Source organism: Hemicordylus capensis, chromosome 2 (assembly GCF_027244095.1).
Source record: "Hemicordylus capensis ecotype Gifberg chromosome 2, rHemCap1.1.pri, whole genome shotgun sequence".
NCBI lineage: Eukaryota > Metazoa > Chordata > Lepidosauria > Squamata > Cordylidae > Hemicordylus > Hemicordylus capensis.
In genome coordinates, this window is record NC_069658.1 from 261,347,970 (window position 1) to 261,362,608 (window position 14,639).

A 14,639-nucleotide genomic window follows, 5' to 3' on the forward strand; every position below is an offset into this window, starting at 1 on the left:
ATCTCCCTCCCCCACCCTTTAATTTAGAATATTTCCTCTGAGCAGCGATGGGCTAGGGTTTGGGTGTGAATCAATATTTGAAATTGACCATACACCCTTATGCTCCCTTGGCTTCAGTCCCACATCTGCATATCCTGTCATTTCCCTCCCCAGCACACATGGCTTCTCAGGCCCTGTGTGTGTGAAGTTTTTCTCCCCGAGCCCCTCATCCTCAGCTCTTAACTTGCGAGTCTGCCCTGTTGCCCTCAGACTGCTTTTTTTCTCTCAGGTTCCTGCATAGGAACACAGAACATAGGAAGCTGCCTTATACCAAGTCAGACTATTGGTCTGTCTAGCTCAGTATTGTCTACACTGACTGGCAGTGACTTTCCAAGGATTCAGGCAGGAGTATCTTCCAGCCCTACATGGAGATGCCAGAGACTGAACATTCTTCATGCAAAACAGGGGAGGAAGAGGAATAGAGGGAGGAGGAGAGCTAGCTTTGTGGTAGCAAGCATGAATTGTCCCCTTGCTAAGCAGTGTCTGCCCTTGAGACTACATGTGAGCACTGTAAGATATTCCCTTTAGGGGATGGGGCCGCTCTGGGAAGGGCATCTGCATCCTTGCATGCAGAAGGTTCCAAGTTCCCTCCCTGGCATCTCCGAGACAAGGCTGAGAGATACTCCTGCCTGCAACCTTGGAGAAGCTGCTGCCTGTCTGGGTAGACAATACTGAGCTAGATGGACCAATGGTCTGACTCAGTATAAGGCAGCTTCCTGTGTTCCTTCTCGGCCCACTGATTTCTCTGCCTCCCCTGCTTGAGACAACTTGCTTCTTCAGGACAGTCCTTTCACTCCCCTGCCTCTTGGGCCCTTTCCCCCACCCCATTATCCAGCCCTTTGTTTCTTCCTTTCTGTCATGTCTGCCTCTGTCCCTCCTTTTCTGCCAACACTATAGTTCTTCCTTTTCTGTCCTGAAACCTTCAAAGGCAAACAGCTCTGGCATTGTAAAAGGATAGCCCTAGTGATAATTTATTCTATGTTACTTAATGTGCAGTTAAAACGTGACTTTTGTGTCTGTTGGGTGGCATCGGAAGTGAAATCTCTCTTGTTTCTTAGCCTGCGTTGCTTCGAATACCCACTGGTAGCAACCAGGCATTCAGTTATGAGGCTCAAAAAATTTGTAGGTGATGAGAACCAGTTTGCAAATTGATGACAGCAGACTGCATTATTTTTAAATCCCACCTTTCTTTCAAGGAGCTTTGGTTCATCTACATCACTGTTCCCTCTAAGACGTGCACATGTGCACACGCTCACACATTTTCTGATGTCCGCTCAGTTAATTTTAGATCCTGCTCAGGTTGAATCAAGAAGGCCCCGCTCTGAATGCATTTACACGCACTGCTTTGATACTGCCGCCCAGAGCAAAACTCATTCTGCACACAGATGGGGGGGGGGGAATAGAGAACACTGATCTACATGCCCTCCATTATGTCCTCACAACTAGGGATGTGCATGAATGGGTTTGGCGGTCCTTTTACAGACCACTGAACCAGTTTGGATGAACTGGGTCTGGGCCGGTTTGGGGGGGCGGGTACCTTTAAGGAGCAGGGAGGGTGCTCATCCCCCTCCGCTGCATTTCCCCCTCCAGCTTGGTTGTGAAAACCCCTGGCGTGGGGCAGCCGCATACCTCCTTGCCGCCCCGGCCAGTGACGGATCAGAAGTGGCCGGTGTGTGATGTGCATATGCACACCGACCACTTCCAGTCCGATGCTAGCTGTGGCAGCAAGGAGGTACGCTGCCACCTCACAACAGCTCCGGTGGGGGAAACATGGCCGGGGGCAGGGATGAGCACCCTCCTCACAAAGGTTGTGAGGACCCGGTTCATACACATCCCTACTCACAGCAGCCCTATGGGTTTGGACTGAAAGAGAGTGAGTGGCCCAAGTACCCAGTGAGCTTCATAGCTGAGTTGGAATTTCAGCCCACGTTTCCCAGGTCATAGTCTGACATGCTTACCACAACACCACACACAGCCCCGAATGCCAAGGACATGATAGGAGGAGGGATATTGGACCAGGAAGGGAATCGGGTAGGCCTCAACACATGTTCTAGTCTTCATGAGAGACACACACCTTAGCAGCCTTAAGACTAGAGCATATCTATTTGTGCCAGCAAAAAAGTTAATAGTCCTATGTAAGAGGAAAACTGGTTGGGTGAAAGCTGTAGGAGGACTGTGATGGGGTGTGGACTGGGTGAGACACAAGAAATTGGGCTGAGACAAATCACGTTAATTTCGATTTGGAAGGGAAAGACTGGGGTTTGAGAGCATTCTACAAGGTTAGTTCTAGTGTGGAATAGGATGCTTCTTAATTAAGAGAGCAGAGCTCTTCTAGCTGTTAACACAGTTTCATGGAGTTGCCTCCTTTATTTTCTTGATGAGGCGCTTGTGCTTTTAATAGCTACATGGCAGCAGAAATTCAGAGTGTGTATTTTTTCTTGGCATGGAGTAGGTGATAGAGGACAGTTAATCTGTTAAATTTCTGTCTATCATGCAACTTTTTGAAAATCTGGGAGCTCCTTTTGGTTGCTCTGCTTATTCCCCATCAGTATCCAAGAGGAATGACAGATAACTTAGTGGTGTATTTTTGCTTTCTGATACATTTTTCTCTTTGACCTTTTCCCTTCCTCTCTTACCCCTCTTTCTCCCCCTCCACCACCTCTGTGCTTTATATTGCTGTGTGATTTAACATGTATGGACTGTTGTTTAATGTCTGTATATATGTTCCAAATATACCATTGAAAAAGAATGGTTTAAAAAAGAGATGAAAGCTCTGCCTATATATATCTTGTGTGTGTGTACACACACACAGTAACTCTACTATTTTTCCTCTCTGCTAACATGGTGGAGAGGGGGAAGGGTATCCTACTGCAGTGTATACTACTTTCAGTGTATACTACTAGGTTTGACTCTCATTTACTCTCCACAATATTCACAAATCAAATTAACTCATAATTTATTTATTTAACACACATTTATACTGCCCAAAATGCAAGTTCTCTGGGCGGTTTACAACAAAACTATAAAAACAACCAATAAGAAGATTAAAACATTTCAACAGTTAAAACTATAATCTAAGACTATAATCTAATGTAGTCTTCTGAATAAATGTAATCCTATACAGTGTTTACTCAGGAGTAAGTCCTATGTTCATTGGGACATACTCTCTGGTAAGTGTGCATAGGATTGCAGCCTTTGTTCATACAAGTTCCTAGTTCAGAAATATTTTTTGTTAGCCTGCCTGCCTGCCTACACGTGTGTATTTTAGAAGGATGTTAACACAGTCTTGTAAATAGCCACTCATCTCTGGCAAGAATGGATTGTCTCTGAGCAGATAGGTTGAGAAATTATTGCAAATAGGAAGAGAACTGGTTCTTTCCCCCCTGATCCACTTTCATTCTGCCAGGAATGACAAATTTATATGCATTGGCAGGTGGACTTGTAGAACATTCTGTGGCCTTATTTGTGATACTTTTAGCCAGCCTGTTTTCTTCCTTCATCTTATTCTCACAACAATCCTGAGGTAGGCTAGACTGAAAGATGCTAACGAGTACACTTTGTGGCTGAGTTAGGGATTTGAACCCAAGACTTCCCACTCCTAGTCCAGCACTCCAACCACTACACCACACTGGCTCCTGCATTAAGGAGGCTGATTGCTTCTGTGTGGGAAGGTGTGTGACCTTGAATATCTCCTGATTCTTTGTTTCAGACAAAGTGGTAAAGAAGGGGAAGAAGGATAAAAAGACCAAAAAGTCGGTAAGGTTCAGTCTTGACCATTGGTGTCTTCAGAACAGCTACTTGGGCTATGGACAGCTTGAGATAAATGAATTTAAAGCCTCTCTTTAGGTCTAGCTGCCTACTTCCATGAGGACTTTGCCATCCTCCAGAGATGCTTTAGTTTCTCCCCTCAGCACTACAGCTGCCCCAGTCCCTCCCAGCTGCAGGATTCTGTTTCTTGGCAGCTGAAAAAGCATCCTGTTACCTAGAAGTAGCCAGAACTGTGTTTTGACTTCAAAGAGGAGGGAAGAGATAGTAGAGCCACAGAGAAGCTCAGACAGAACTATCACAGCGAGCAGCCAGTAGCCGTGCCCACACTTCAGTGTGATCTACTGCTTGTGCCTTGAAGCCATGGAAGTGAATCAGCGTTTGGAGTACCCAGCAGTGGAATAGTGGGAGCAGTAGTGTATTTCTGCATTGAAGTGCATCTGTGTATCCATAATAGCATAAGAGCAGCCTTCCTGGCTCAGGCCTAAGGCCTGTCTAGTCCAGCATCACGTTTCCCACAGTGACTCACCAGATAGCAATAGCAATAGCACTTACATTTATATACCGCTCTATAGCCGGAGCTCTCTAAGCGGTTTACAATGATTTTAGCATATTGCCCCCAACATTCTGGGTACTCATTTTACCGACCTCGGAAGGATGGAAGGCTGAGTCAACCTTGAGCCCCTGGTCAGGATCGAACTTGTAACCTTCTGGTTACAGGGCGGCAGTTTTACCACTGCGCCACCAGGGGCTCTTCTTTGCCTCTGGGAAGCCCAAAAGCAGGAGATGAAGGCATGTTCCCTCTCATAGGAACACAGGAAACTGACATATACCGAGTCAGACCATTGGTCCATCTAGCTCAATATTGTTTACACAGACTAGCAGCAGTTTCTCCAAGGTTTCAGGCAGGAGTCTCTCTCAGCCCTATCTTGGAGATGCCAGGGAGGGAACTTGGATCCTTCTGCTCTTCCCAGAGTGGCTCCATCCCCTAAGGGAAATGTCTTACAGTGCAGCCAGGGCAGACCCTGCTTAGCAAAAGGGACAATTCATGCCTGCTACCACAAGACCAGCTCTCCTGCTGTTGCTCTCCTGCAACTGGTATTTGGAGGCATTCTTCCTCTGAACTTCATGAGTACCTTTCTCATGTTTCTTTAGATGGTAGTTTGAAAATGTGTTAGCAAAGCTTTAAGTGTCTTAATTTGCAAAAAGAGGTCTCCATAGGGGCTTTGTTAAGCCTTAGAAGTCTCCCTGAAGTTGTAAAACTGGATTCTGGTAGCTGTAGTTGTACTTGTGCATAAAGAGGGCATGGAAGAGGGTAAAGGCCAAGGGCCTTTGGCAATTCCATCATCCTTCTGGTAGAGGCAGTAGTTCTAGGCAGCCATTACTGCTATTTGGTAGGGATGTGCACGGAGGCGCGGTCTGGCACTGGGGTGGTGTCTGGCTTTAAGGGCGGGTGGGTAGTACTTACCCCTCCCGCCGCTATTCCCCCTCCGGCGCTCCACTTTGGTGCAAAGTTTTTGGGGCGGTTTTTGGGCTTCCTCCTTGCTGCCCCTGCCCCCATCATTGTCTGGAAAAAGGGGAAGTTGCCGCCACACATGCGCCTGTCGTGGCGCGCGCCCGTTGCCACCACCGCACGCGCGCGTCGCATGGCAGGGAGGAACTCTGCCACCCCAAAAACTTTGCACCAAAGTGGAGTGCCGGAGGGGGGAAAGCGGCAGAAGGGGTAAGTACTACCCCCCCGCCCTTAAAGCCAGACTGGACCGCCAGACCGGCCCAATTCCGAACCGGTTCGGAGCAGGGGCGTAACTACCATTAGGCAAGGGGAGGCAGTCGTCTTGGGGCCCCACTGCCTCGAGGGGCCCCCCAGAGGCACATCACATGCCCAAGTTGCACCCCCTATGAATTATGTTGAGTCTCTTGGAGATCGCCAGGAGCAGAGAGCAAAAAAACTAGATTCAATGTGAACTAGATATTCACCATATTCATAATGGGGATGTGAGTGTGAGTGCACGATCTATTGTGAAGTGTGTTTGTGTGTGTATATCCGCGAGGGGCCCATTTTAAAATCTTGTCTCTGGGCCCCCTCCAACCTTGCTACGCCCCTGGTTCGGAGGCCTCTTACATGGCCCCGGACCGGTTCCGTGCACACTCCTACTATTTGGCCATGGTTCCAAACTTGTTCCTGTCTCCCAAGTTCTTCGAGGAACTGGCTGTAGAAGAGAAGCATGCTAGTGAGGAGCAGACAACCACGAAAGAAAAAGAGCCGCAGCAACAGCAGCAGCAACAACAACAACAGGTGAGTAGTGTTGAGGCCAGTTATTGTAGGCTCTGTCAGCAGACATCATCCTGGTGAGCTGCATGTAGTTTTGATGATGTTGCTGCCAGGGCATGTATTTTGCTGAGAACTGCAATTGGCCCAGCTTTTAATATTCATTTTTGTTTGTTTTTTGCAGCAACAAAAAAAGAGACGAGATAAGAAAAAAGACAGAAAGAAAAAAGAGGTGGAGGAGGATGCAGAGGACGGCCAGCTGATTGAGAGACTGAAGAAGCTGTCAGCCCAAGCCAGTGATGAGGAAGAAGAAGGTTGGAGGCTGGCATTGGGAGGGGTGGGATTCTCTGTTAAGAGAGAATTGATGTCTTGTTCATCCCCACTTCCTCAGCCATCACTGGGTTCAAGCCTCCTATGAGCAGGGTTTATATTGCATATCTAGGATGGATTAAAAGGATTAATAAGACACAACATCTAAAGTGCCTTAGAAATATGTTTTGCAAATATGTTTTAAAAACATCTTATCTTTGGTATTTTTTTCAGCATCTCACAGATGCAGTTGAAAAATAATTTTAAAAAACCATGACAGTGAATTATGGAAGTATTGAACATTATAGCAATCTACAGACATATCAAGGGACTATAAATACAACTTCACAATCAACTTCAATGGAAGTGTAGGAGCAAAACATCATTTGCAGCCATCTAAATAACTCAAGAGTTCAGTGCTCATAAAACAGTTTTAAATAACTCAGTAGTTCAGTGTTCACTTAGTGCCCTACAATGAAAACAGATTTGTGATCCAAATCTGAATGATTGGGTGCATAATGTCTTTGTCTTGTCTGCATGGGGAATCTAAGAAAAGGAAATAATAACTCCTGAAAAGCATCTGATATCCTTGAATTTATCAACATTTTAAATTGTGTTGAAATTCTGTCCATTATTAAAACTTCCCTTGTCCTACCAACTTTATAGTTGGAAGAATTCAGTATCTTTTAGCAGTGAGAGCAGACAAATTAGATGTCCCTAAATGGCTGGAACCTTCCAGAACAAAATCGCCTAGTACAATCAGGTCTGTATCCATCTGGATTATGTTCCCAGTAATTTCTTTGACCTATTTTACCCCTAATTTTTTCCATCCTAAAATTGAATACAGAACACAGTGCCTCTGAGGATATATTTTCTCAATGTGTTATGTCCAATAAATAATACATTAGCAATGCAGCTGAGAGATTATCTCTCTTCTTGTTTCTACAGTGGTGCCTTGCCCCACTCCTGCTTCTCTGCCTCATTGACCTTACATTCACAGTGTGCATATAATGGATGGCATGTCGACTGAAACCTCCATGATTAGAGGCAGCCTATACAATTGGGTGCTGGAAGCAAACAGGGTGTGACTGTTGCATCATGCCCTGCTTATGAGCTTCCCTCAGCATCTGGCCAGCACTGTTGGAGACAGAATGCTCGAGCAAATGGAATCTTGCTCTGCTCCAGCTAGGCAACTTTTAAGAGTTTTAAGGGAGACAGTAGTTCTGCAGTTGCAGCTTCTCTGTCATGCCTGTGGTATAAAATATATATCCACTATAATGGTGAGGAACAGCATGACTGCGGAATGTCTTTGTGTTTCTCTGCTCCCAACCCCCATACAACTCCAAAGCAGCCCTTTCTTAGATGCCAGATGGCAAATCTTCCTGTGAGCTTTGATCCTTCCCAGTGACACTCCCAACGTGGCTAATCAGGATTCTTTTTCCCCTTGCAGTGCTGGCTCCCATCAACAAATTGGGAAAGAAAAAGGTTAGTCTGTTGGCGATCTGGTGTTGGGAAAAGGATCTTTCTAGGTAGGGGGCAAGGATGGACTCCATAAACCAGAACATGTAGATCAGGGATTCTGAACGTTGGGTCCCCAGATGTTATTGGACTTCAGCTCCCATAATCCCCAACCAAAGGCCACTAGGGCTGGGAATTATGGGAGTTGAAGTCCAATGCCATCTGGGGAACGCAACGTTGAGAATCCCTGATGTAGATTATCAAACTATTGCAGAGTTTTGCAAATATGTAACCACTGAAGTCTCAACAGTGCATATCTGCCTAGATCAGGCCTGCTTAACTTAGTCCCCCTCCCAACTGTGTTTAAACTACAACTCCCATAATCCCCAGCCCCAGTGGCCAATAGCCAGGGATTATGGGAATTGTAGGCCAACATCTGCAGGAGGGCTGAAGCTGAGTAGCCCTGGCCTAGATGATCCAAATGGTGCTAAGCTCAGCCTTCTGCCCTGTTCTTCAGGCTCTCTCCTGCTTTCTTCATACCAAGAGTTAGTACTCCACGTCTTACGCACTTTGTACAGCCCAAGACTTTCAGTGAATACCAACTTCCAGAGGAGTAGACATATTCATTTGCAGCAAAGCCAACATAGAGCCCTGTGACACTAACAGATTCATTTTAGCATAAGCTTTCATGGTCTTGAGCCTACTTATATTGGATGCATGAAGCATTCTCTTTAATAAGTGTGCCTGCACACATGTATGGATGATGAACTGTGTGGTAAAGGGCTATGAAACGTAGGAGGTACATTTAAATAATTAAATGCATAATTATTTAAACTTTTTAAATAAATTAGATAATAAATGTGATAGGTACAGTGGTGATGATGAGTAGGCCTGTTCACCACCAAAAAAATCTGATCAATGCCAATCCGATAACTGTATGCAAAAAAACCCCAACCCCACTCTCAGTATCGGGTGGGCATTAACCCAATATTTTATCAGAATCCTTATCAGAAGCTGGCTCCAGGCCTGAATTTATAGGATTGCCCCCCAAAAATTGGGGGGGGGGGCACAGCGGTGGCAAAGATAATGTCCCAGGATGCACACACTGGGCCAGTGGGTGCTCTCGGGGGGAGGGGTGACCTTACCCTCTCATCCCCATATCAGGCATGCAGTCCTTAAAAACAAGCCAGGAGCCAAATTGGTTGCTGGTTTTCTTCCAATTTTACTTTTGGTAGTAGGATTTCCAAAGGATAGCAGGAATTTTAATCAGAATTCTTACTATCGAGGCACCCTGCTATGATATTGAATTTTTCCCCAATAATGCCTGATAGTGGGCATATCGGTCTGATACTCCTATCAGACCCATACATCTGCACAGCCCTAATAATGAATCTTTCTGGCTATTCATATCAAGACTCCTATCTCTTCCATTGTTAAAAGTGTTTTTTGTTTTAGTCCTCACAGTTATAGGGCTAAGCTTATGAAAGTTTTATTTTGTTACAGCTGTGAAGGAAGAGAAGAATCTGTTGTGGCTGCCTAGCAACAGCATGGTGCACTCTTTTTATTATTATTCCAGAGGGTAGCCATATTGGTCTGTAGCAGCAAAAATAACAAGTCTTGTGGCACCTTAAAAACTAATGAAGTATTTTGGCATAAGCTTGTGTGGACTACAGTCCATTTCATTAGATGCATGAAGTGTCCTCCTCAGTGGAAAACAGGTGTCAAATGGCAGGAGTGCAAGAGGCCTAGTCTTGTGACAAGCTTAAAAGTATTCATGATAAGCTTTATGATAATTCCCAATATCAGTAATTGGTTGTAAAATTATCCCAGCAAAGCTAAGTGAACTCACTCTGTAATGTGATAAAAATGGTTCAGAAGGATGGATAACAACACAGATGAAAACCAATCACAACCCATGCTGGAATGTCTGGGCAGATCATAATAAAAAACCTTTGGTGCTAAAAAGACAACCGAGTTGGAGCTAGGCAACCTCCTCTGAGGAAACTGTTCAGTATATGGGGTGCCACAAATGAGGAGGACCTTTCTTTGGTCAGTACCGTCTACTCTTAGATGGCAGGAGGACCCTGAGCACATCCTCTTGTTGCTAGGTGATCAGTAAAGTATATCTCCTCCTTGTACCTTGCTTACGGTGGGCAGATGGCTGATGAGGAACAGAAGTGTTTTGCAGTTCGTTTAGGCAGCAGTCCTATATGCACTTAACCTAGGAGTAAGTCCCATTAAAGTCAGTGAGACTTACTTCTCAGCAGACATGCATAGGACTGTGCTGTTAGTTTATCTTTTAGGCCCGACACTCTCAACAGAGGTCTCACTTGTCCAGCACCCAGGCTAGCCCGGGCTGTATCCATGGCCTGGATTTGAAGGGCTCTTGTGAAAGGACCTCTTTAGCTTTTGGTGCCCAGGCAAAGGGGCACAATTGTGTGGTACTTGTATGAACCATTTTTCCACTGTTACTTGCTCTCTTTGTCATCTTTAGGGAGGGAACGTGTTCGCTGCCTTGAGTCAGGAGCAGAGTGAGGAGGATGAGGAAGAACCATCAAAGCCCATCAAACCAGACAGGAATAAATTCAGTGAGGTAGGTACACTCTGAAATCCACTGTAGAGTGAATTTTGAGCCCAGTGAAGAACATGAGCCCAGTGGATTTTTGAGCCCAGTGAAGAATATGGTATGCTCCTTAAAAGTTACAGATCTTTAAAGTTATAAGTAAAAAGCTAAAAACTAAAACCTACCAGATATATGCAGTGGATAAAACATTAAAAAGCCTCTCTAAAAAGATGTGCCGCTAATTGTTTTTAAAAAAAACACTGAGGGAGGGTGCATGGCAAAGCTCTTCTGGGAGGGTGTTCCAACGTTGAGAAGCTACAACAAGAAAGGCTCTGTCTCTAGTTCCTGCCCACCAACTCTTGGTTAGTGGTGGGGCCATAAGCAGGGTCTGAGATGCCGAACAGAGGACCTTGGCAGATTAAGATGGGTGAATGTGGTCTTAGGTTGTTTAGGGCTTTAAATGGACCAGTGGTTTGACTTGGAGGTGATGGGGGAGACAGTTTCAGGTTTGTGTTTGTGCCAAGTCATCAAAGCAGTGCTAAATTTCTAAGGGCGGGGGGGAAGTGTGTTGGGTCTTGCATCTGTATGGAAACGCCCTCTGTAGTGAATTACAGCCTTTGTCTCAGTGCAAGCTCACGTGAGGGAAAGAAATACTTAATCGTCCCTGCTGAGCTGCTTGGCAAGGTTCTCCTAAAACTACTCTGTATTATCGGTAAGTTCAAAATGCTGCTGCCACCACCACTTTTGTCAACAGAAACTCTCTGGGCTTGGGGTGGGATAACCCAGGAAAAAAAAACACTCTTAATTTGGTTCATGGACAAGTACAAAAATCTTCCATTTGCAAGCCTACACATGGTGAGAAAACTGATAGCTGCTGAATGTTTGAGGATGTGTTTGCACCAGAGAAATCCCCCTTCACGCCCCCCCCTCCACCTTTTCCTGAGTTAAAAACCAACTTGGAAAGACTTGTAAAAAGAAAATAGCTTTTTTTTAAAAACCAGTTTTATTCAATTACTACAGACTGCTTCCATCTGAGACTTTCTCAACTTTTAGTTACAGTTAAGAATACTTAGGATTACAAAAATAGGTTGTCTTAATGCATTCTTAAATGTTTACAGAGGCTTTTGCAACACCCTAGGTGTATTGAGCATAGGCTAGTGTTCTTATTTCAGTTACGTTGCGGGTAAACTATAATAGAACAGTATCCAGAATATGCAAAGCACACACATACACAAAGCAATATAACATCCCTGACGCCCAGTCTGACTAAACAAACTGTTCTCTATGCTAAACTTCCCAAAACTATAAGCCCTGGCTCCTTGCCTTGAACTCATCAAACTCCTGATGAGAATTCAGGCTTCCTGCCCTCCTGTCTTGCAAGGATATGCAGAGTTATTCTCCTGCAGCCAACCTCCAGCCTAGCTTCTTCCTTTCTTGTTCCCAGAATTCCCAGCAACAGCTCTCTAGGTCCCACCCACCCCAGTGGACTGATTGGCTGCCCTGGAGTTCACCAGCATGTCAGTCAAGACAAGGGTTCACTCCCTGTTAACTCTTTAGGGGGAGGAGAGGCTGATCACTACACCCTCTCACCTGAAACTCTTCCCTGCATTGCCTGATATGTGGCGGCTCTCATTAGTTACATAGGAAAACACTCTGCACCAGCTCAGGAGCACTTTATTCTTATTACTTATGTTTTAGGGTTTAATTCATGCATTGAAAACATTGAGTCCTTTCTCACAATGTGAGAAGGGCTACCAGGCAGACAGGGAGGAAGGCTGCTGGAACTTACCTCCCCCACAGATGATTGCCCAGGATCATGCGCCCACACGGACACCAGCTGCTCCCGGCCATGTGGAGGTTTGGGGGCCAGGACATGTTGTCCCAGCCCCTGGAACTTCTATCATGCACTGCATAAGTGCACAGTGCATTGTGGCGATCCCTCCTTCCTCCCCAGCGCTGGCCAGGAGCCTGCTCCTGTGTCAGCGTTGACACACAAGCACTTCCCTCGAGTTAAGGGCACCCTCACCCCCTTAACTCTGGCTAAGCGGTGGGCTCCCTAAGTGGGTTTACCCCTGCGAGCCGCTTGCCTCCCAGTGGCACACACACACACACACACACACACACACACACACACAGAGCCAAGAGTGGGCTTGGCTGTTTTAGCTGACTCTTGGCTGCGCATGTGAACAGCCTCATAATCTGGCACAAATTATGCCAAAACTAACAGGATATGGAGGTGTTAGGAATGGACTACCCAATTTATAAGAAAACTGTTTCCTTGAAAACCTGAAAAGAAAGATTCCATAACTTCTTTAGATGCTTCCATTGCTGAATCATTCTTTGAAGTAGAAGCATGCCCTAGTGCTGGTTTTCCGTTGACTTTGATAAGAAAGTACAGACTCAGAACTCTTGTCTTTGTGTTTCAGGATGAGGAGGATGAGGACACGAAGAGGAAGAGCAAAAAGAATGAGAAGAACAAAGGAAAACAGCAGGTTTGGTTTTTAACTAATCATAAAATACTTTATCAGTTACTAATAAATTCTATACATAATATTATAGAGCTACAACTGCCCTGCCTCCTTTGCCTTTGGAAATACCTGCTCAGAGCTTACTTATTTATGTATTTTGGCCAGTGGACAACCATGCTCCATGAAGTCATTAGGGGGCGCTCCCTCCTTTTACCACTTCTTATTTCAGTGTGGGAAATGGTCCCCCAGAGAACTAAGCTCTGGCGGTGGGGGGGGGGGATAAATGTGTTTTTTTTCTTTGGGGACAGAGGAAAATTGCAATTGAGGATGCTCAGTTATAAAAGTGTTGTGATAGTGCAGGGTAAATATTCAGCACTGATAACAGTGCTTAGTATTTACATTCTCTCCCAAAAGATGTATTAGAGCTGTAAAGCAGTGGCTTAAGAGAACGAGCTGGGGACCACAGAAAGCCCTAGTTGAAATCTCATCTTGGCTGTAAATTCACCAGGTAGCCTTAGGTAAGCCATTGCCTGTCATCTGTAATATGGGAATATTACAGACCCTACTGGGAAGAGCTATATATATCGGTTTCAGGGCATAGTTAGAAAGTGCATGATTAAATCAAGTAGGTCTTGGTCTGATCAGTGCATGGTGGGAGACTGCCTGCGATTTCCATATACACTGTTTTGAGTTCCATGGAATAAAGGCAGGATATAATAAAATTTAAAATTTCTCCCTGCTGGGGGAAAAAAACTTGCATTTAGGATTGGGTGCAAGTTAAAACCAAGAGGAACAGTCTGTTTTTGACAGAAATAATACAGCAGTTGAGGAGGTAAAGCCTGTCTTTGTTAGCTGGTAAGGAGAAATGCCTTTTGAAATATAGGGGAGTTCATGGAAGTTTCATCTAGTAGAAAAGTATACATTGTTTTTCAGTTAACAGTTAGTGGGGATGGGGAGAGTTGTCTAAGGTGAACAGTGGAGAGAACCAAAGGATTCTGGCTGAATTGAAACGGAAACCTGAATTTTGTACAAAACTCTGTTTCTTCTCTAATCGGGGCCTGGAAAAGACAGAGGTGGCATCCCTAAATGAGTTTGTCCCCATTTGGATCAGCATATGTATCACTTTATATTTTGTCTGGGTTTTTTTCTTCCTGCCATCTAAGAGAGGAGGATCAGCTTTTGCTATTTTGGCTCAGAGTGATGAGGAAGAAGAGGAGGAAGAGGAAGACAATGAAGAAGTAAAGAAACCCAAGGGCAAAGCTAAGGTAAAGGGGAATCTGGGAAGTGACGGGCCTGGTGGTACTACATATTTGGAGTAATGGTCTCTCTTGGTCTCTGTTCCACTGTGTGAAATCAGCAGACCCAAAGAACCAATTTAGAAAAGGCCTGTGGTACAAAACTCATAGGACTGCTGTCACATTGTAGGGAAGGCCGTCATCAATTCAAATGGTCAAAACCTCCTGCATCTGAAAAACTCCTTGAGGAAGCAGGATTCTGGCCCCGTTGTTTTCCTGTTGTACTAACAGTGAGCTGTGCAGTGTGATCTTGCAATCAAGATCACACTGCACAGCTCACTGTTAGTTGCCTGTTGGCCATTCCAGTTGCAGTTCTTTGGCCTGTTGGCCATTCCAGTTGCAGTTCTTTTCACCCCCATTCCATGGGATATTACTTTCCCTGGAGACATCACTTCCTTTGCATTTTACTTAGCAGAATGCTTTCCTCTTATTTCCTCTGGTGCCAAGTGTGTCCCTTCCCTTACAACACATGT

At 45.2% G+C, this 14,639-nt stretch overlaps 1 protein-coding gene across 3 annotated transcripts in view; it reads left to right on the forward strand.

Annotated features, from left to right (window-relative positions):
• Window positions 1-14,639, forward strand: part of ABCF1 (ATP binding cassette subfamily F member 1) — a 50,235-nt gene that overhangs the window by 1,763 nt on the left and 33,833 nt on the right. For 2 of the 3 annotated variants that reach the window (XM_053291849.1, XM_053291847.1), the window contains exons 2-8: window positions 3,749-3,795; window positions 5,999-6,100; window positions 6,258-6,387; window positions 7,833-7,867; window positions 10,335-10,433; window positions 12,830-12,895; window positions 14,035-14,136. In XM_053291849.1, the coding sequence (XP_053147824.1) occupies window positions 3,749-3,795; window positions 5,999-6,100; window positions 6,258-6,387; window positions 7,833-7,867; window positions 10,335-10,433; window positions 12,830-12,895; window positions 14,035-14,136 (581 nt within the window). Of the gene's footprint in view, window positions 1-3,748; window positions 3,796-5,998; window positions 6,101-6,254; window positions 6,388-7,832; window positions 7,868-10,334; window positions 10,434-12,829; window positions 12,896-14,034; window positions 14,137-14,639 lie in introns of all 3 variants that reach the window. The other variant, XM_053291848.1, reaches the window with a different exon arrangement.